Source organism: Coptis chinensis, chromosome 3, assembly GCF_015680905.1.
Source record: "Coptis chinensis isolate HL-2020 chromosome 3, ASM1568090v1, whole genome shotgun sequence".
Lineage (NCBI taxonomy): Eukaryota > Viridiplantae > Streptophyta > Magnoliopsida > Ranunculales > Ranunculaceae > Coptis > Coptis chinensis.
In genome coordinates, this window is record NC_141458.1 from 122443897 (window position 1) to 122458389 (window position 14493).

The 14493-nt window shown below is 37.3% G+C and overlaps 1 protein-coding gene and 1 long non-coding RNA gene across 2 annotated transcripts; both read left to right on the forward strand.

Annotated features, from left to right (window-relative positions):
- Nucleotides 1–230: 230 nt before the first annotated feature.
- Nucleotides 231–8906, forward strand: LOC147513977 (lysine-specific demethylase JMJ27-like). Its single transcript, XM_086597342.1, is given in 15 exon segments — nt 231–1001; nt 1813–1943; nt 2301–2397; nt 2482–2614; nt 2720–2783; nt 4535–5090; nt 5092–5319; nt 5484–5813; nt 5998–6334; nt 6626–6945; nt 7037–7109; nt 7184–7269; nt 7682–7801; nt 8056–8126; nt 8681–8906. Coding segments are annotated over 15 exon segments (3189 nt in total). The 5' UTR covers nt 231–524; the 3' UTR covers nt 8847–8906.
- A 2064-nt stretch (nt 8907–10970) lies between these two features.
- LOC147513978 (uncharacterized) lies at nt 10971–12497 on the forward strand. The gene is made up of 2 exons (XR_015215799.1): nt 10971–11509; nt 11624–12497. It is a non-coding gene; the product is annotated as an uncharacterized LOC147513978 (long non-coding RNA).
- Nucleotides 12498–14493: the final 1996 nt, after the last annotated feature.

The following is a 14493-nucleotide window of genomic DNA, read 5'->3' on the forward strand; positions in this document are numbered from 1 at the left end:
AAAAAATAGTCACCACCATATTCACCTTTGCATTGGACAAAAATTTTGAACCTCAAAGAACTAAATAAAGTCACAAACCCACCATATCCACCAGCATTGGAAATGCTCTAAGCTTATTCTTAAAATCAACCAATACATTAACCTTTGATGTTGGTTTCAAAAAATAGCAGCATGGTTTGAACAACCAACATACTTCTATGTGTTTCTTGTACAAAAAATTCATTTAGATTTATTCATTTTATTATTATAATTATTAATTTTTTTAAAAAACACTATTATAAATTTCTGTGTACTTTTTGGTTGCCGTTATTGGTCCCCCGATGCTTCATATAAACTGAGTAGTGACCTCACACTTGTCCGAAAACGTACACAAAACCCAATTAAAAATCCAACAACAAAACCGGCACCAGTACCGTAATCCCCATCATCCAATCACAGCTCAACACGACACCCTCAATTTCTCTCTCCTCAAACTAACAAACCCTAACACTATAAAATCAGATGAGTTTTTATTAGGATTTGAGATGGATGATAAACCAAAACAATGTAGTCGAACGGGAACACCGTTTTGGCGATGTAGTCAAATGGCTTTACCTGGAAAATCAATTTGTCAGAAACATCAAATGCAGCACGAGAATCGACTCCTAAAGATTAAATTGGACAAGAAAATTAAAGATTGTAGTAAAGATTTGAAAAGGAAGAGGGAAGTAGAAGAATTAGGTGGTGGATTAAGGAGAGGTAGATCATCAAAGGGGTTGATAGAAAATAATGTGAGTGTTGGTGAAGAGTTAGTGTTGGTGGGAGATTTGAAGATTGTAAAACAATTGAAGAAAGTTGATGAATTGGTGAAGGATTGTAGAGGTGGAAAAAAGGAATTAGTTAGTTATGGTGAGTTATCGAGTAAGTTTGGAGAAGTAGAAAGAAAGATCACTAGAAATGTGTATGCAAAACTTGGAGGAGAGGGTAGATTGGCTACTGAGGAAAAGGAGACTACTAAAAAGGTGGAATGCCAATGCTATGTTTAATTTTTTTACTCTTATTAGAAGTTGCATATAGTTTATACAGTTGCCTATAGTTTACATAGGGTATAACAGAAATTTTGGATCAAACATTAGTGGAAAGTTAGCTTATGTTTAGGTTCGTGTTTGTTAATAAAAGTATAAAACCACGAGTGGTTAGAATTTTGTCAAATAACATGTGATCATATAACTAGATAACTGCTAAGCAGTGGGGGCGTGAGCGGAAGGTGGAGAAGAGAGAGGGAGAGATGGGTTTGTGGGTGGGGAGAGAGAGAGAGTTAGGGTTTGGTTGAGAGGGAGAGGGAAGGAAGGAGGGAGGGAGAGGGAGAGGGATAGGTGAGGACAGACAGACAGAAACCAACCAACTTAGTTTTTGTCCGCATAACCCCCGCCCCCTTCTGCCAAGATTGTTCGCTCCGCTCACTTGACTAGTATACTGCGTGGCAGTGGGGAGTGAGTGGAGCTGCGGGGGGAGAGAGAGTTGGGTGATGCGGGGGAGAGAGAGTTGGGTGATGCGGGGGAGAGAGAGAGTTGGGGTGAAGGAGAAAGGGTATTGGGGGCGAAGAAAAAATGAGAGAGAAGGTGAGGACAGACAGACAGAAACCAACCAAGTTGGTTTTTGTCCGCATAGCCCCCCTTCTGCCAAGATCGTTCGCTCCGCTCACTCGATTATATATACTGGTTTATAAAAGTATAATTTAAATAGTGCCCAGTTCCACTGTCTAATTAAATTGTATTTTTTATTTTTTTTGGTTTGTAATTTACCTTAATTCTAACAGGCTATTGTTTTTAGGATCATGACAGTAAGAACAAGGAGCAGAAAAGATTAATGTGTCATCAATGTTTGCGGAGCGATAAAACTGGGATCATCTATTGTTCCAATTGCAAAAGGAAACGCTATTGCCATGATTGTATAACAAAGTGGTAATGAAAACTATATTGGACTTTCATTAATTTGTTTTGTATAATAATTTTAGTACCTATGATTTTTTACCTGGATACATGTGGAGAGTTGGTATATCTGTTCTAGTTAGAGTAGAAATATTTATATCTGTAAGTTGGTTTGTTATGGTTGATAAATTAAAAAACATTGAGATGGAGCATTTTGTGTTTGAACTGTTGTATAAGGTGACTATGCAAGTGCTCAAACCAGGCTGTAAGATTCCCACATACGTAATTTGAACAATTGGTTTTTATGATCTTGTTCAGCTATGTACTGGCTTAGATTAATGGGTTCTTGATATCTCAAAAAATTGCAACTGTTTTCATCAATTAAAATAGGTATCCTGGAAAGACTTTCGAAGAAGTTCGTACAGCATGCCCTTACTGTCGTGGTCACTGCAACTGCAAAGCATGCTTAGACGGGGAAATTTATGTGGTAAATTAAATTGCTGTTATTTATATATATTTTTTTTTTTTTTAAATCTTCTTAAACCACAAGTTACCCTTGGGCATTTTGCAGGGCAAGAATTGGAAAGCCGGTGGCAATGTCAAATTGCAACGTCTACTCTATTTACTACATAAAGTTCTGCCTCTCGTTAGGCAAATTCACTCGGAGCAAAATTGTGAACTAGAGGTGGAAGCTAAGATACAAGGTAGGCTAATATGATACGCAAATGAATGCAGTTGTGCTCTCTTTGAGCTAAAGGATCTGCTGAGTACATAACCCTGGATCATTTTATATTCTGTTTGTAAATTAGGTACTCAACTGACAGAAATGGACATAGAAAAATGTAAACTTGATGAGGATGACCGCTTGTACTGGTATTCTCTCACTCTCTGATGGATGGAACTGAGACATGTATATATTTTGTAAGTGCCTGATTCAACATTTGTTGATTACTTTTTATACACAAGACGAGATTCCTATTATTCAATCAATTATAAACTTAAATGTGCATTAAAACCTATTCTGAGTTCAACCTAATCTCTCACTTTTCTAAACTGTCATATTGTCCCAAACCCTAATCCAAGACCCGTACCTGAAACCCTACTCGGAAAATGGTACCAAAAGGTGGCTACGCACTTCAGATAGTTTGAATCTCCTAATAGCCAACAAGATCTGGCTTAATTAATTGTTTTGTTTTAGATTTTTTTGGCTTTTCTGTTCTTTTCTCCGCTCCCTCTTTGGGTTTGGAATGTTATTAGGTGGGTTGGGAATCCAGTTTGAGTACTCTCTTGCTACTTATACTGAATTTCATGTAGTTTGTTTTGTTATTATATCCATACATTCCTTTTAATTATAGAAAAAAGAACTAACAGAATCTGTTCCCCTACTTACAGCTCTGGTACCATGTTATGCAGAACTAAATTTCCATTGTTCAATCAATCATAAACTTGATTACAGTTCCTTGATTTATAGTCCCAAACCTAATCATAATCCAACCTAAACTCTTAACTCTTCTAAAACATTATTTTCTCCAACAACTTTTTGGTGGTGATTGCATGAGTATAATGTAGGCCAACTAGTTGCTTCTGATGTTTAGACTATAATGGTTTTGTTAAATAAACCTGCAAACTAGGCATAACGACTAATAGTTCCTGATTGATTCTTGATTTATCTTACAGACTGATTAATAGGACAATTTATTAGTTCTGAAAAGTGAAACCTAAATTCAATGCAGAGATGGACTGAAAGATTTTGTTTGGTGCTGGCTTTAGTTGGATTAGGAAAACTAAGAGATGTTACAGGAATAACTAATAGAAAGAAACATGGTAAACATTGAGAGTTATGTTTAATACTGGTTGTACACACACAAACACAGACACACACAGGGGAAGGAGTTATGTTAACTCCTAAAACATATATACAACATGCGGTTGGTTATTTACTTATTTTGGGTCAGTTGGATTTTCCATTATTTCTTTATATTCACTGTTATTTTTTATTATGTGCATGTGCTAGCCGCCTAGCCGTTTTTATTTTAATTAGTTTCATAATATATATTGTTTCAGTAGGCTCTTGGATTGTAGAAACTGTCTCAAGACCATGTCCTTTATTTCAAATGAACTTTAAGAAGCAATCCGAGTTGAGGTAGATACTCAAAAGTGGGAATGTGTTTTCCTCGATACAATTTGGTTTTTGAGTTTCATGTACTTGGCAATTAAGACCTGATAGTCGCTTTCTTCAAACAGTATATCTTCTGATTACGGTATCAATAAGTTTGATAATAACTGCTTATTTTGTAATCTGTTTTCAGCAAAGTCTTCTCTTTCGTTTAACAATATGTCAGTTGACCTTTTCTTTTGCACACGAGTTACTGTTTTTTACACTATGTTCTTGTTTGTCAAATGTCATTTATATATGTTTTGGCTCCCTTGATTCTTCTGCAGTCTTTTTCTTGTATTATATTGAATCATGAGGAATTTATCAGGCATACTCTGTCCACAGTAGCTATCTATTCCTGAGATCATTGAAACTATGGAAGTCTTTACATTGTAAAAACTAGAGTATCTTTTTATCTTCCTCAGCATAAGGAAACACTTGGTGACTCTGCATATTCATTTATTAACAGCGACAATTGCCATACATCTATTGTTGATATCCACAGAAGCTGTCCCAACGTTGACTGTTCCTATGATCTCTGTCTCACTTGTTGTCGGGAACTAAGAGAAGGTTTCCAGCCAGGAGGTAATGAAGCAGATTCTTCTCATCAGCAGTTCATTGAAAGAGGTAATAATCAAGATATTGATGAGAACGGCCTATCTGGTGCACTCAGGAAAGGATCTGGTCGGCAGACTCCAGTGGCACTTGCATCGAACAATTGTATGACTAGATCATGCTGCCAGTTTCCTGATTGGAAAGCTAATGGCGATGGTAGCATTCCATGCCCTCCAAAGGAACGTGGTGGCTGTGGGAATGGGCTGCTTGAATTGAGACGCAATTTTAATGCACATTGGGTTTTGGAGTTGCTTAATAATGCAGAGGAACTTACTCAAAATTGTCAGTTCTCAGATGACGAACTTTCTCCATGTTGTCCATTATGCTCTTCTAGTGGTTCTTCAAGGTGCGACGAAATGAGTTCTGAGGTGAGGCAGGCAGCTTTTAGAGAGAATAGTCACGACAACCTTTCTGTATTGCCCAAACTCTGTTCTCCTGAAATATGATGAAATTGAACATTTCCAAAGCCACTGGACAAGAGGTGAACCTATTATAGTCAGAAATGTACTTGCAAATTCATCTGGTCTTAGTTGGGATCCAATGGTCATGCGTAGGGCAATTAAGGGGGCAAGTTCCAAAGCAGAGCTTGAAGAGGAGAGACTTAGTGTCAAGGCCATTGATTGCTTGGACTGGTGTGAGGTTGGTTTCAGTTTTGTTCCGTGGTCTACAGTTGTATGTTTTTTGAGTCAACTTTCTTACCCTTCTTTCATTTCTACAACTACAGCTTATTTATATTGTGATTTTCCATTTGAATCTGACACTTGTAATTGATGCACGGGTGCATTATATTTATTTTTGTGTAGGTTGAGATCAACATTAGCCAGTTCTTCAAAGGCTATGTAGAGGGTCGTATGTATAAGAATGGGTGGCCGGAGATGTTGAAGTTGAAGGATTGGCCCTCATCTACTTCATTTGAAGATCGTTTGCCAAGGCATGGTGCCGAGTTCATTGCTACACTCCCTTATTCTGATTATACCCATCCAACATCTGGTCTTCTCAATCTTGCTACCAAGCTTCCTGAAAATAGCGCAAAACCTGACTTGGGACCTAAGACGTATATTGCATATGGATTTCGAGAAGACCTGGGAAGAGGCGACTCTGTTACAAAGTTACACTGTGACATGTCTGATGCGGTACTACACCTCTCTCTCTCTCTCTCTCTCTGGTTTGTAAAGCATCAAATGTCTTTGTTGCTCTATGCATTTTATGTATTATTTTTTTTTTCTTTCGGAGTCATGTCAACCCAACCACGCTTTTATCTTTGCATGTGCTGGTTCTTTCTGCTTGTTTGACTGTGTTGCTATGATTTATGTTTAGGTAAATGTGCTGACACACACTGCTGAGGTGAATATTACTCCCTGGCAACACAATACCATAAGGAATATGCAGAAGGAACATGCCAAAGAAATGTATGCTTGCACAGAAAATAGGGTGATTGGTGATGCAGATTTACAGTTATCTGCAGAGATGGATTTAGATGTTCACATCCAGGATCAACAAGATAGTCATTTGAAGAGATCCAGTGCCTTGAAATGTGCTGAACTTCCTGAAACGAATTCGTTGCTGGAGAGGGATGACATGGTGGAAATTCAATTGAATAAACAAAAGCTGGAGGGTAGAGAAAGCTCTTCCCGATGCATTTGTGACATTCGAGGTAAGCTGTTTCCTCTGAGTTTTGATATGGAATTGGAACAAGAACAGTAGAATATAGTAGGATAGAAGAATTCAACTGTGGTCCTCACAGAAGTGTTGACATTTTGAAAGAGAGTTATCTGTGAGCAAATTGAGATGTAGCTACAGGGGAGAGAAAGGTGTGCCGTGAAATACTGTGCTACTTAGATTGGATGAATGTTGATTTTGAAACTTGTGTTTTTAACATTTGAGATGAGTGTGTTTGCACTCCTGCTACTGAATGTTTCTGTTGTGTTTTTTGGTCTTGATGCAGAGTGTGAACCATTATCTGAACAGGAGACGTTCAATCAAGATAGTGTTCTCTTCTCTAATGCCAATTTGGCAGAGATTCATGTCAAGGGGACAGATGGTCTCTTAACTTCTGTTTCAGCGGATAAAGAAGTTGATGGTCCAGAACTGAAGAAGTCAGGCAGAGATATGAATGACTTTGTCCAAAGTGATGACACTGCTAAGGTTGGCAAAGGGAGTGCCGTTTGGGATATATTCCGGAGGCAGGATGTGCCAAAGTTAGTTGAGTATCTGCAGAAGCATTGGAAAGAATTTCGTCATATCAACAATCTTCCAGTCAAGTCCGTGAGTATCATCGATAGTAATTGTAGTACCATAGTATTTTCAACTTTTGGTTAAATATTACCTACATAAACTTGGCTGTTAATTTTTTCAGGTTATCCACCCTATTCATGACCAGACGTTTTTCTTGGACGAAAACCATAAGAAACAATTGAAAAATGAATATGGTAAGTGATTGCATCTTTGCAAGGGTAAGCCCAGAAAAATGCCATAGTTGATGCTGGATGCTTACTTTTTGCAGATGTTGAACCTTGGACGTTCGAGCAATACCTTGGGGATGCTGTTTTTATTCCAGCAGGATGTCCTCATCAAGTTAGGAATAGACAGGTTTGCATCTACGCTATAAAGTGAGCTTTAGCTATCATAACATCATTTCTTTCTTTACTCGATAATAGAACAGCACGCTTATCTTAGCGAGAGATGAATGCAGTCTCTATGCAGGATTTTACTTTAGGTGACACTACTTTCCCTACGTCCAACCTACTTTAGGAGTTCTATTGACATTACTAGTATTCTTGGCAGTGGATGTTAGGACAAATAAAACTAGACTGTCAAGTCTGACAGAAGGCTCAGTTAGTGTAAGCATCCGTGGCTGAGTCGTTGATCTCTTGGTCTAAAACAATCTGACACCTGGTGGATGTCAATTTTATTAGGATACAGTCTCCTCTATAGCCCGAGGCTGTTCTTGGTTCATACTTTTACGGTATAATGACTGATGGTATTTGCCTCTCGTTTCCAGTCCTGTATCAAGGTGGCCCTTGATTTTGTATCGCCTGAAAATGCTCAAGAATGTGTTTGGTTGACAGAAGAGTTTCGTTTACTCCCCAAGACCCACAGGGCCAAGGAAGATAAATTGGAGGTATATTATATTTGTTCTCAGAGAGTTGTATTCATTTTGATCATATGTTAAAAACGTGCCCTACATGATTGTCGTCATTGTTTCTAGTATACTACCAGGCAAAGAATTTGGAATTTTTTTTGCGTGATTGTTTACTACTGAAAAAACGGGTCATACACAATAAAATATGGATATGAGATGGACCAAACACTGCTATATATTGGCGAGACACCACCAATATGTTTTATTAGTTTGATCAATTGTTTATTTTACAGGTGAAGAAGATGGCCTTATATGGTGCAAGTGCTGCTGTTAGAGAAGCCAGAGTTCTAATGTCTAAGATTAAGTAAGTTTATGCAGTTGAATTTACAACTTCACTTTTGTTGTCGTGATATGTCTAAAGATTTGATGGCCATTTTTGTTGCTATACCAGTCCAGACAGTTCCATTGATCTGCGAATCTGCCCTCACCTAGGTACTACAACCTTGTTGTAACTGTGTCGGTATAGGTCTAGAAGGTTTGTTCTACTTGTGTTAGTGGGGGATATGCAGATATGGTTCTGGGAGCAGTGTTGGTTTTTAGTGTGAAAAATTCTCCTTCAACTTGGGTTAGATGACTTGAGCATGACATCCCATGGTACAATTGCTTCTCCAGTTTCCCTTCAGATCCTGTCATTGTGGGCACACCCCAAACCGTTTTTTCTCTTTTTTTTGGTTTACCACTCAGTAGATGAATCACTTACTAGAAATAGATGCAAAAGATCTTTGCTGCTTGTTTACAGGGTCAGGACACTAGCAGTTCTCTAAGCTTGGTTGTTCAAGTGTGAAATCTTATTTATAGTTGTACACATGGAGGGGTGTGTATTCTTGCAATAAAACTCTATTTTGCCTCATTTTGCAGTTCATTAAATGGAGAGAAAAAGGGCCTGAGATTGAGGCACTTCCTGCTTCACGCTCGAACATGCCTGAAGAAACGGAAAAAGGGGGTGAGATTAAGGCATGTTTTGTCGCAGGCTCGTTCATTGACTGTCTCTTTGGAAGGAGTAGGCACGGTGTTGACAATTTAAGATAAGGTGGGATAAGGTGCTTGTACATTTTTTTTTACTGAAATAAAAAGGGTTGCACCATATGGTTTCTCGTCTTGTATGTGTAGTAGAAATATGTAAATTTATCAGTAAGTTGTAGCAATTAGTTCAGGGGCACTATAAATTGGGGAGCAGAGTATCTGCTAATTCCAGAACAATATGTATGTGCTCCCCCCACCCCCCCTGCAAATGCCAGTTTTCTAAATTTCATGGCCTCCACAGAATTTATTAGGAGCACCAACAAACAAAAAAAAGAGGAAAGTAGTATCTTATTGAAATAAACTGTACAATGCGGAGCACCAGTGAAAAAACTAAAATGAAGAAACTAATATTTTATTTCTAGCTCGTCCCAAAAGAACACATATATCAAATTACGTCCAGAGTTACTGGCGATACCAACTTGAGGGGGTCACAGCAGCGTTACTTTTGTTGAAAGATGATTCCATTGCAACAGGCAACTATAGTGTACGGCTCGATACTGGGTCACTGGGTGTAAGGATCACCTTTGTGGTAGTCGTCTGGAAGTAGATCCAGGTGTTCGGTTGGCTTCGTATAGGAAAGTCTGAAGCTAATTGGGGCACACTGGAATTTTCACCAAAACAGAACGTACGCCCCCTGTAGGCTCTTTAGCTTAACCCACTCAACCTGAATGTGATTCAGCTTAAAGACTTAGAATTCAATAGTGAGGTAAGTCCGACTTGGTTTTAGGCTCTGGGTTCGGATTAAAATATAAAAAACAATCAATGTATGCGTCTTTTTAAATATTCTATTTTTGTAAAAATAAGGTTGAGAATTTTATTTTACAGAGAGAATAATGTAATCAACAATATTAATTTTTCTGTCAAACAATCAAATCTTTTTTTTTTCATAATTTTAAAAAACCCGTGTTTTTATTTCTTAATTCCAAAAAAAACCCGAGAAGTTTGACCAAACCGACATAACCCGACCCAACTTGAATTGGTCGGGCTAGGACTTGGATTGAAAATTTAAAGGACCAACTAGGACTTGATTCCGGGCTTGAGTTGAAACATTTGTAACTTTAGGCTATTATGCCTCAACCCAACCCAATCCGCTCGAGTTCCACCCTATGAAAAATGCAAGAGTCAATAGGCCGGATGGGCTTTAAAAGAAGGTCCAAGCCTGGCCCCTCCTCCAAGCGTTACTAAACTAAACTAAACCACCTTCGGCTAAATATGGGCTTTTATTATGGACCGATATGTGGGCTTTTTAAAAGAAAAACCGGGCTTGGACTTACTTAACGTTTACGCTAAGTTTAAAACTTCACGTGGTTATTTCCTACGCAAACTTGTGGACTACTCCATACAAATACAAGTTGTGGCGGGAGCAAGAGAGAGAGAGAGAGTTGGAGAAGCAATAATTTATTCTATGGAGGAAGGCATGAAGTGAATTACAAGGTTTGGCTTACATAATCAAAACGGTTGCAATGGTGTTATCTTTTTATTGTGTTTTTTACGATTACAAAACTTGTTAATAATTAATGCCATGAATGTCTGTGGGAACACTAGATTATGACATTCCGTTTATAAACCTTTTTCTTTTTTTTTTTGTTGATTTTTTTCAATTTATCAAAACTGTTTTTTCTTCCTATATCAAAACTATAGGATATGTTATGTTTTCTTTTTATTTTCTATAGAATTATATAGGTGTTTCTTTCCTACACTAATATTGTTAGCCTAATGTTGGTGTGATTAGTCAACGGAGGTTGGTTTCATGGTTGCATATGAAACAGGCCATATGAATATCTGTATCTTTTGAAACAGGTTTCCTACCGTACGTGTTTTTAAATTGTTAATAGATGACCATGCCGTGTCAGGTTATCAATTTTGAGACTATCTTTGGTGATGCAAATGGATAACCAATCAATGTCTGTGGATTGCCATCCTTTAAAAAGGGTATGTGCTTAGTCTTTAGTACATCTATTTCTTCTAGTAAACTTTTTATCTATGTGCCGTGAATGTCTAATGCCTGTAAGAGGTTCCTGATTCGAGTCCATCTCAAGCTCAAGTAGCCATAGAGGTGTAGCCATATAGGTTAATATTCTTATTACGACTACAATGCAGACCAACAGGCTATGTGCATATCTCCATGTGAATGGCTTAGCATCCAATTAGGTTATAACTAGCTAGCTTTTGCTATTGTTACTGTTGTTATTATTGTTATTGTTATTCTTTCTAATATAATTGTTTGATAAAAAGGGTTCTCATGGGATGTGAGGAAAATACTAAACTGGGAACATGCTTGTGTAAAGGTCTCACACGAGTCGCTTTGATATTACATATGAATGGAAAGATCTCTATTTAAGACTGGTTGATGTGAGTACTGAATTATCGCGTTGCTAGTCCCTGGGGAGCAGATAGTCTTGCAAAATAAACCTTCGTGCTCTCTGATGAAGATTACACCATCGTCATAGCACAGTTCTTCAACAATTTACTAGTACATTAGTGAATTGTGTGAAACAGGCGTTGAGTCATATGATGGAGGTTCGAAGTCAAATAGACTGGGGTGATTTTTTCTTGAATGGAGCAGTCTCAAACCATTCACTCAAACAGAGATGGGGAGGCGTCTGCATAGTAGATCCTTATGAAAACTCAAACTGGTGCCTGATGTAGACTGCGTCATGATTGGTGGGTGACATACTGCAATAGAGTGAATTGCTTTAGCAAAACCCATGCAATCTACTAATTTATTTTAGATTTAGTCTATGTCCTAACTCTAGTTTGCAAATGTTGTTGTTGCAGATATTAGCAAAAAAGCTAGAGAAACTAACAAAAATAATGAAGGTTGGATCCAAGAAGATGAGAAGGGAAGTTGTTTTCTGGAGAGGGGGTAGCTTCATGACACTTTTTATAAGCTACTCGGTAGTTGGAAAGGCCTACAAACAGTTCTCAATTGCACTACCGTGGTATGTGTAAAACCATTTTTCTATTAGCATTTGGTGCTGGATAATTCTAGATGCAGAATGTCAAAGTTCATGTCTTATTCTTTCTCCACTTTTTCACTCAACATCATTCAGTGCGATTGATTTTATTTTGTGGAAATCAGGCCATTCAGTGGTGGGCTGGTTTGGCCAATGCTTGTGCAAGCTATATGCCTATTGCCTAAATTGGATCATTGGCACCCAGGTTCTTGCTTACTCTAAGATAAGAACTATTGCTTTTGTGAGTTTTGCTTTAGTTTTTAGTTTTTTGACACTAAGACAAATTGACAAATATAGACAAAGTGTCCATAGTTTGAGATTTCACGGAAAAATCTATTAAATTTCGATGTTTCAAAATGACGTATGTCATACGTCATTTTGTCCTGGTTGGACACGTCAGGGGCGGCTCAAAAAAATTTGAGGCCCTTTAACGCACCCTGGGTTCTTGGATGGTATGCTTACCTTAGGATAAGAACTATTTCATAGACTTTTACTGGTCAGGGAAATGGGTGGAGGCTTCTGATTTCCTAGCAAACACCCTGATCTGTTTGTAACTTTGGCCCACTTTTTTGCGCCATATGTCATGTGTGGTAAGTTGGTATCAAACTTATTCTCCCTTTTGTTTTTTGTTTTGTTTTTGTTTTTGTTTAATTTTTTTTTGCAAACCAAAAAACTTCATTAAGATACAGCAAAAAGATCATACATATTGGTTATGGTAGGGCTGTCAATGGATCGGTTTGGGTTGAATTCTGAAAAATCCGAACCCGAACCAATAAAATAATTGGGTATCAGAAACTGAACCAAACTGATAAGATATATTATAAACCGAACCGACCCGAACTGAAAAATATAAAATCAATTAATTTTAGCTGCACAATTCATAAAATTTGTACAAAATTAATCATAAATATTACTAAAATGTCATCTTCGGTTCGGGTTCATATCGGTTTAGTGGAGGACAAACCCCAAAGTAAGTGTTAAAGAGCTGGCCGAGCCATAATAAAATTGAGCTCGAGTAGCTCGACTTGTTGACCAGTTATAACTGGCAACATCATATTACACTATCCCACACATTAAGCAAACTACAACTACATAGACGATGAACTATTTTAGAGTCCGAGGGGATCATTAGCAAGTGTGTTGCCTGAATGATCATGTCGTCTCAGTAGATTATTCGTGAAAACATGTTGAGAATATATATTTGCGTCAGGGTACGTCATTTCATTTATGTATGTATTCTTTTGACTTTTAACTGGTCTTTGACATTATACATAGATGATTGATGTCATCTAAAACTGTGTGAAATGAGGGATCATCGTACCAAAGACTTTCATCAAATTTTGAAGATTTTTTATTTTTTTTAATTTTGTTAAGTGCATTTTATGCTAATATAACCAATACTGGGCATTTGGGGTCATCTACAACTAGCTGCTTGAGGGATTATAATCCACTTGGTCGCATGTTCTAAATGAATCCACTTGGTCGCATAGGGTTTATTTATTTATTGTTTTTCCTTGATGTGTTTGTTTTTAGTGGTTTCTTTCCGTTGAATGAACTTATTTAAAGTAAAATCATGATAGTTTACCTCAGTAATGGTTCTGAATTTTTGTTTCTTAAGTCTCGGTTTTCTTTTTATTGCGTGTGTTTACATGCAATGATCATACATAGATTAGGGGAGTCATTATTATTGAGTCTGTGGGATTTATGGATATGCTATGCTGCCTTGGAATCAATATTACATATTTGTCGCCTTGTCGGTTGTGCTGGATGTCATGTTCGAAATGCAATTTTTTCTTTCGCTTGTGTATAGAAAATAAGTATTAAATATTTTGGTTCCATTCATTTTTTTGGTGTTTCATGGACAATATTTGTAGACAATGAAAGTCATTACTGAGGAGCCTGGGGGTTCACGACGAATTTACAAACAGCAGCTGTAATGATCATCAACAAAAAACTACAGTTCTGCTGCCTGAGGGATCATATGAAGACTAAAACTTTACTGCTCGATTTTGTGTTTGATCTTATTTTCAAAAACAGCTTTTCTTTAAATTTATGTTTGTTTTTTTACGTGATTTTGTGTCTCACTGTTTATGTGAATGTTTTTTCTGAAATCAATTGACACTGAGTTTGTCTCCTTTAGCATGTTTTCTTGCACATCTACTGGGATGAAATAGTCAATACTATTCAGTATGAAGAACCATCTTGAATCGGGCTGCCTGGGGATTCATCCCATGCCTTTGTAGTATGTGTTTAGAAGCATGTTAGGAAAAAAAAAATCGATTTATGAATTAATTTTTATTACTTTTTAACTTGATTAAACTTTTCGAAAAAAATAAATGGAGTTTATTTTGTTGCATACATAGACGACAATGAAAATTCATCTACAACTGTGCTGCCAGAGGGGACCATATGATGTCTTTGTTGATTGTTCTTGAAAGCATGCTCAAGAGATGGTCCTTCTTTAGGTAGTCTGTTTTCCTTTTATCTTGTTTTTCTTATTTTTGCAGCTCAATTTTTAGCGTGTTTTAAAATCACATCATGCTTGGACAATGAGAGTCATTGTGCCGGCTGTGCTGCCTGAAGGTTCATTTCATGTCGTTGTAGTATGTGTTTAAAAGCATAGTTTCGTGAAATCTTTTGAGTTTCTCTACATATGTTATATTTCATTTAATGCTTTGTTTTTTATTTTAG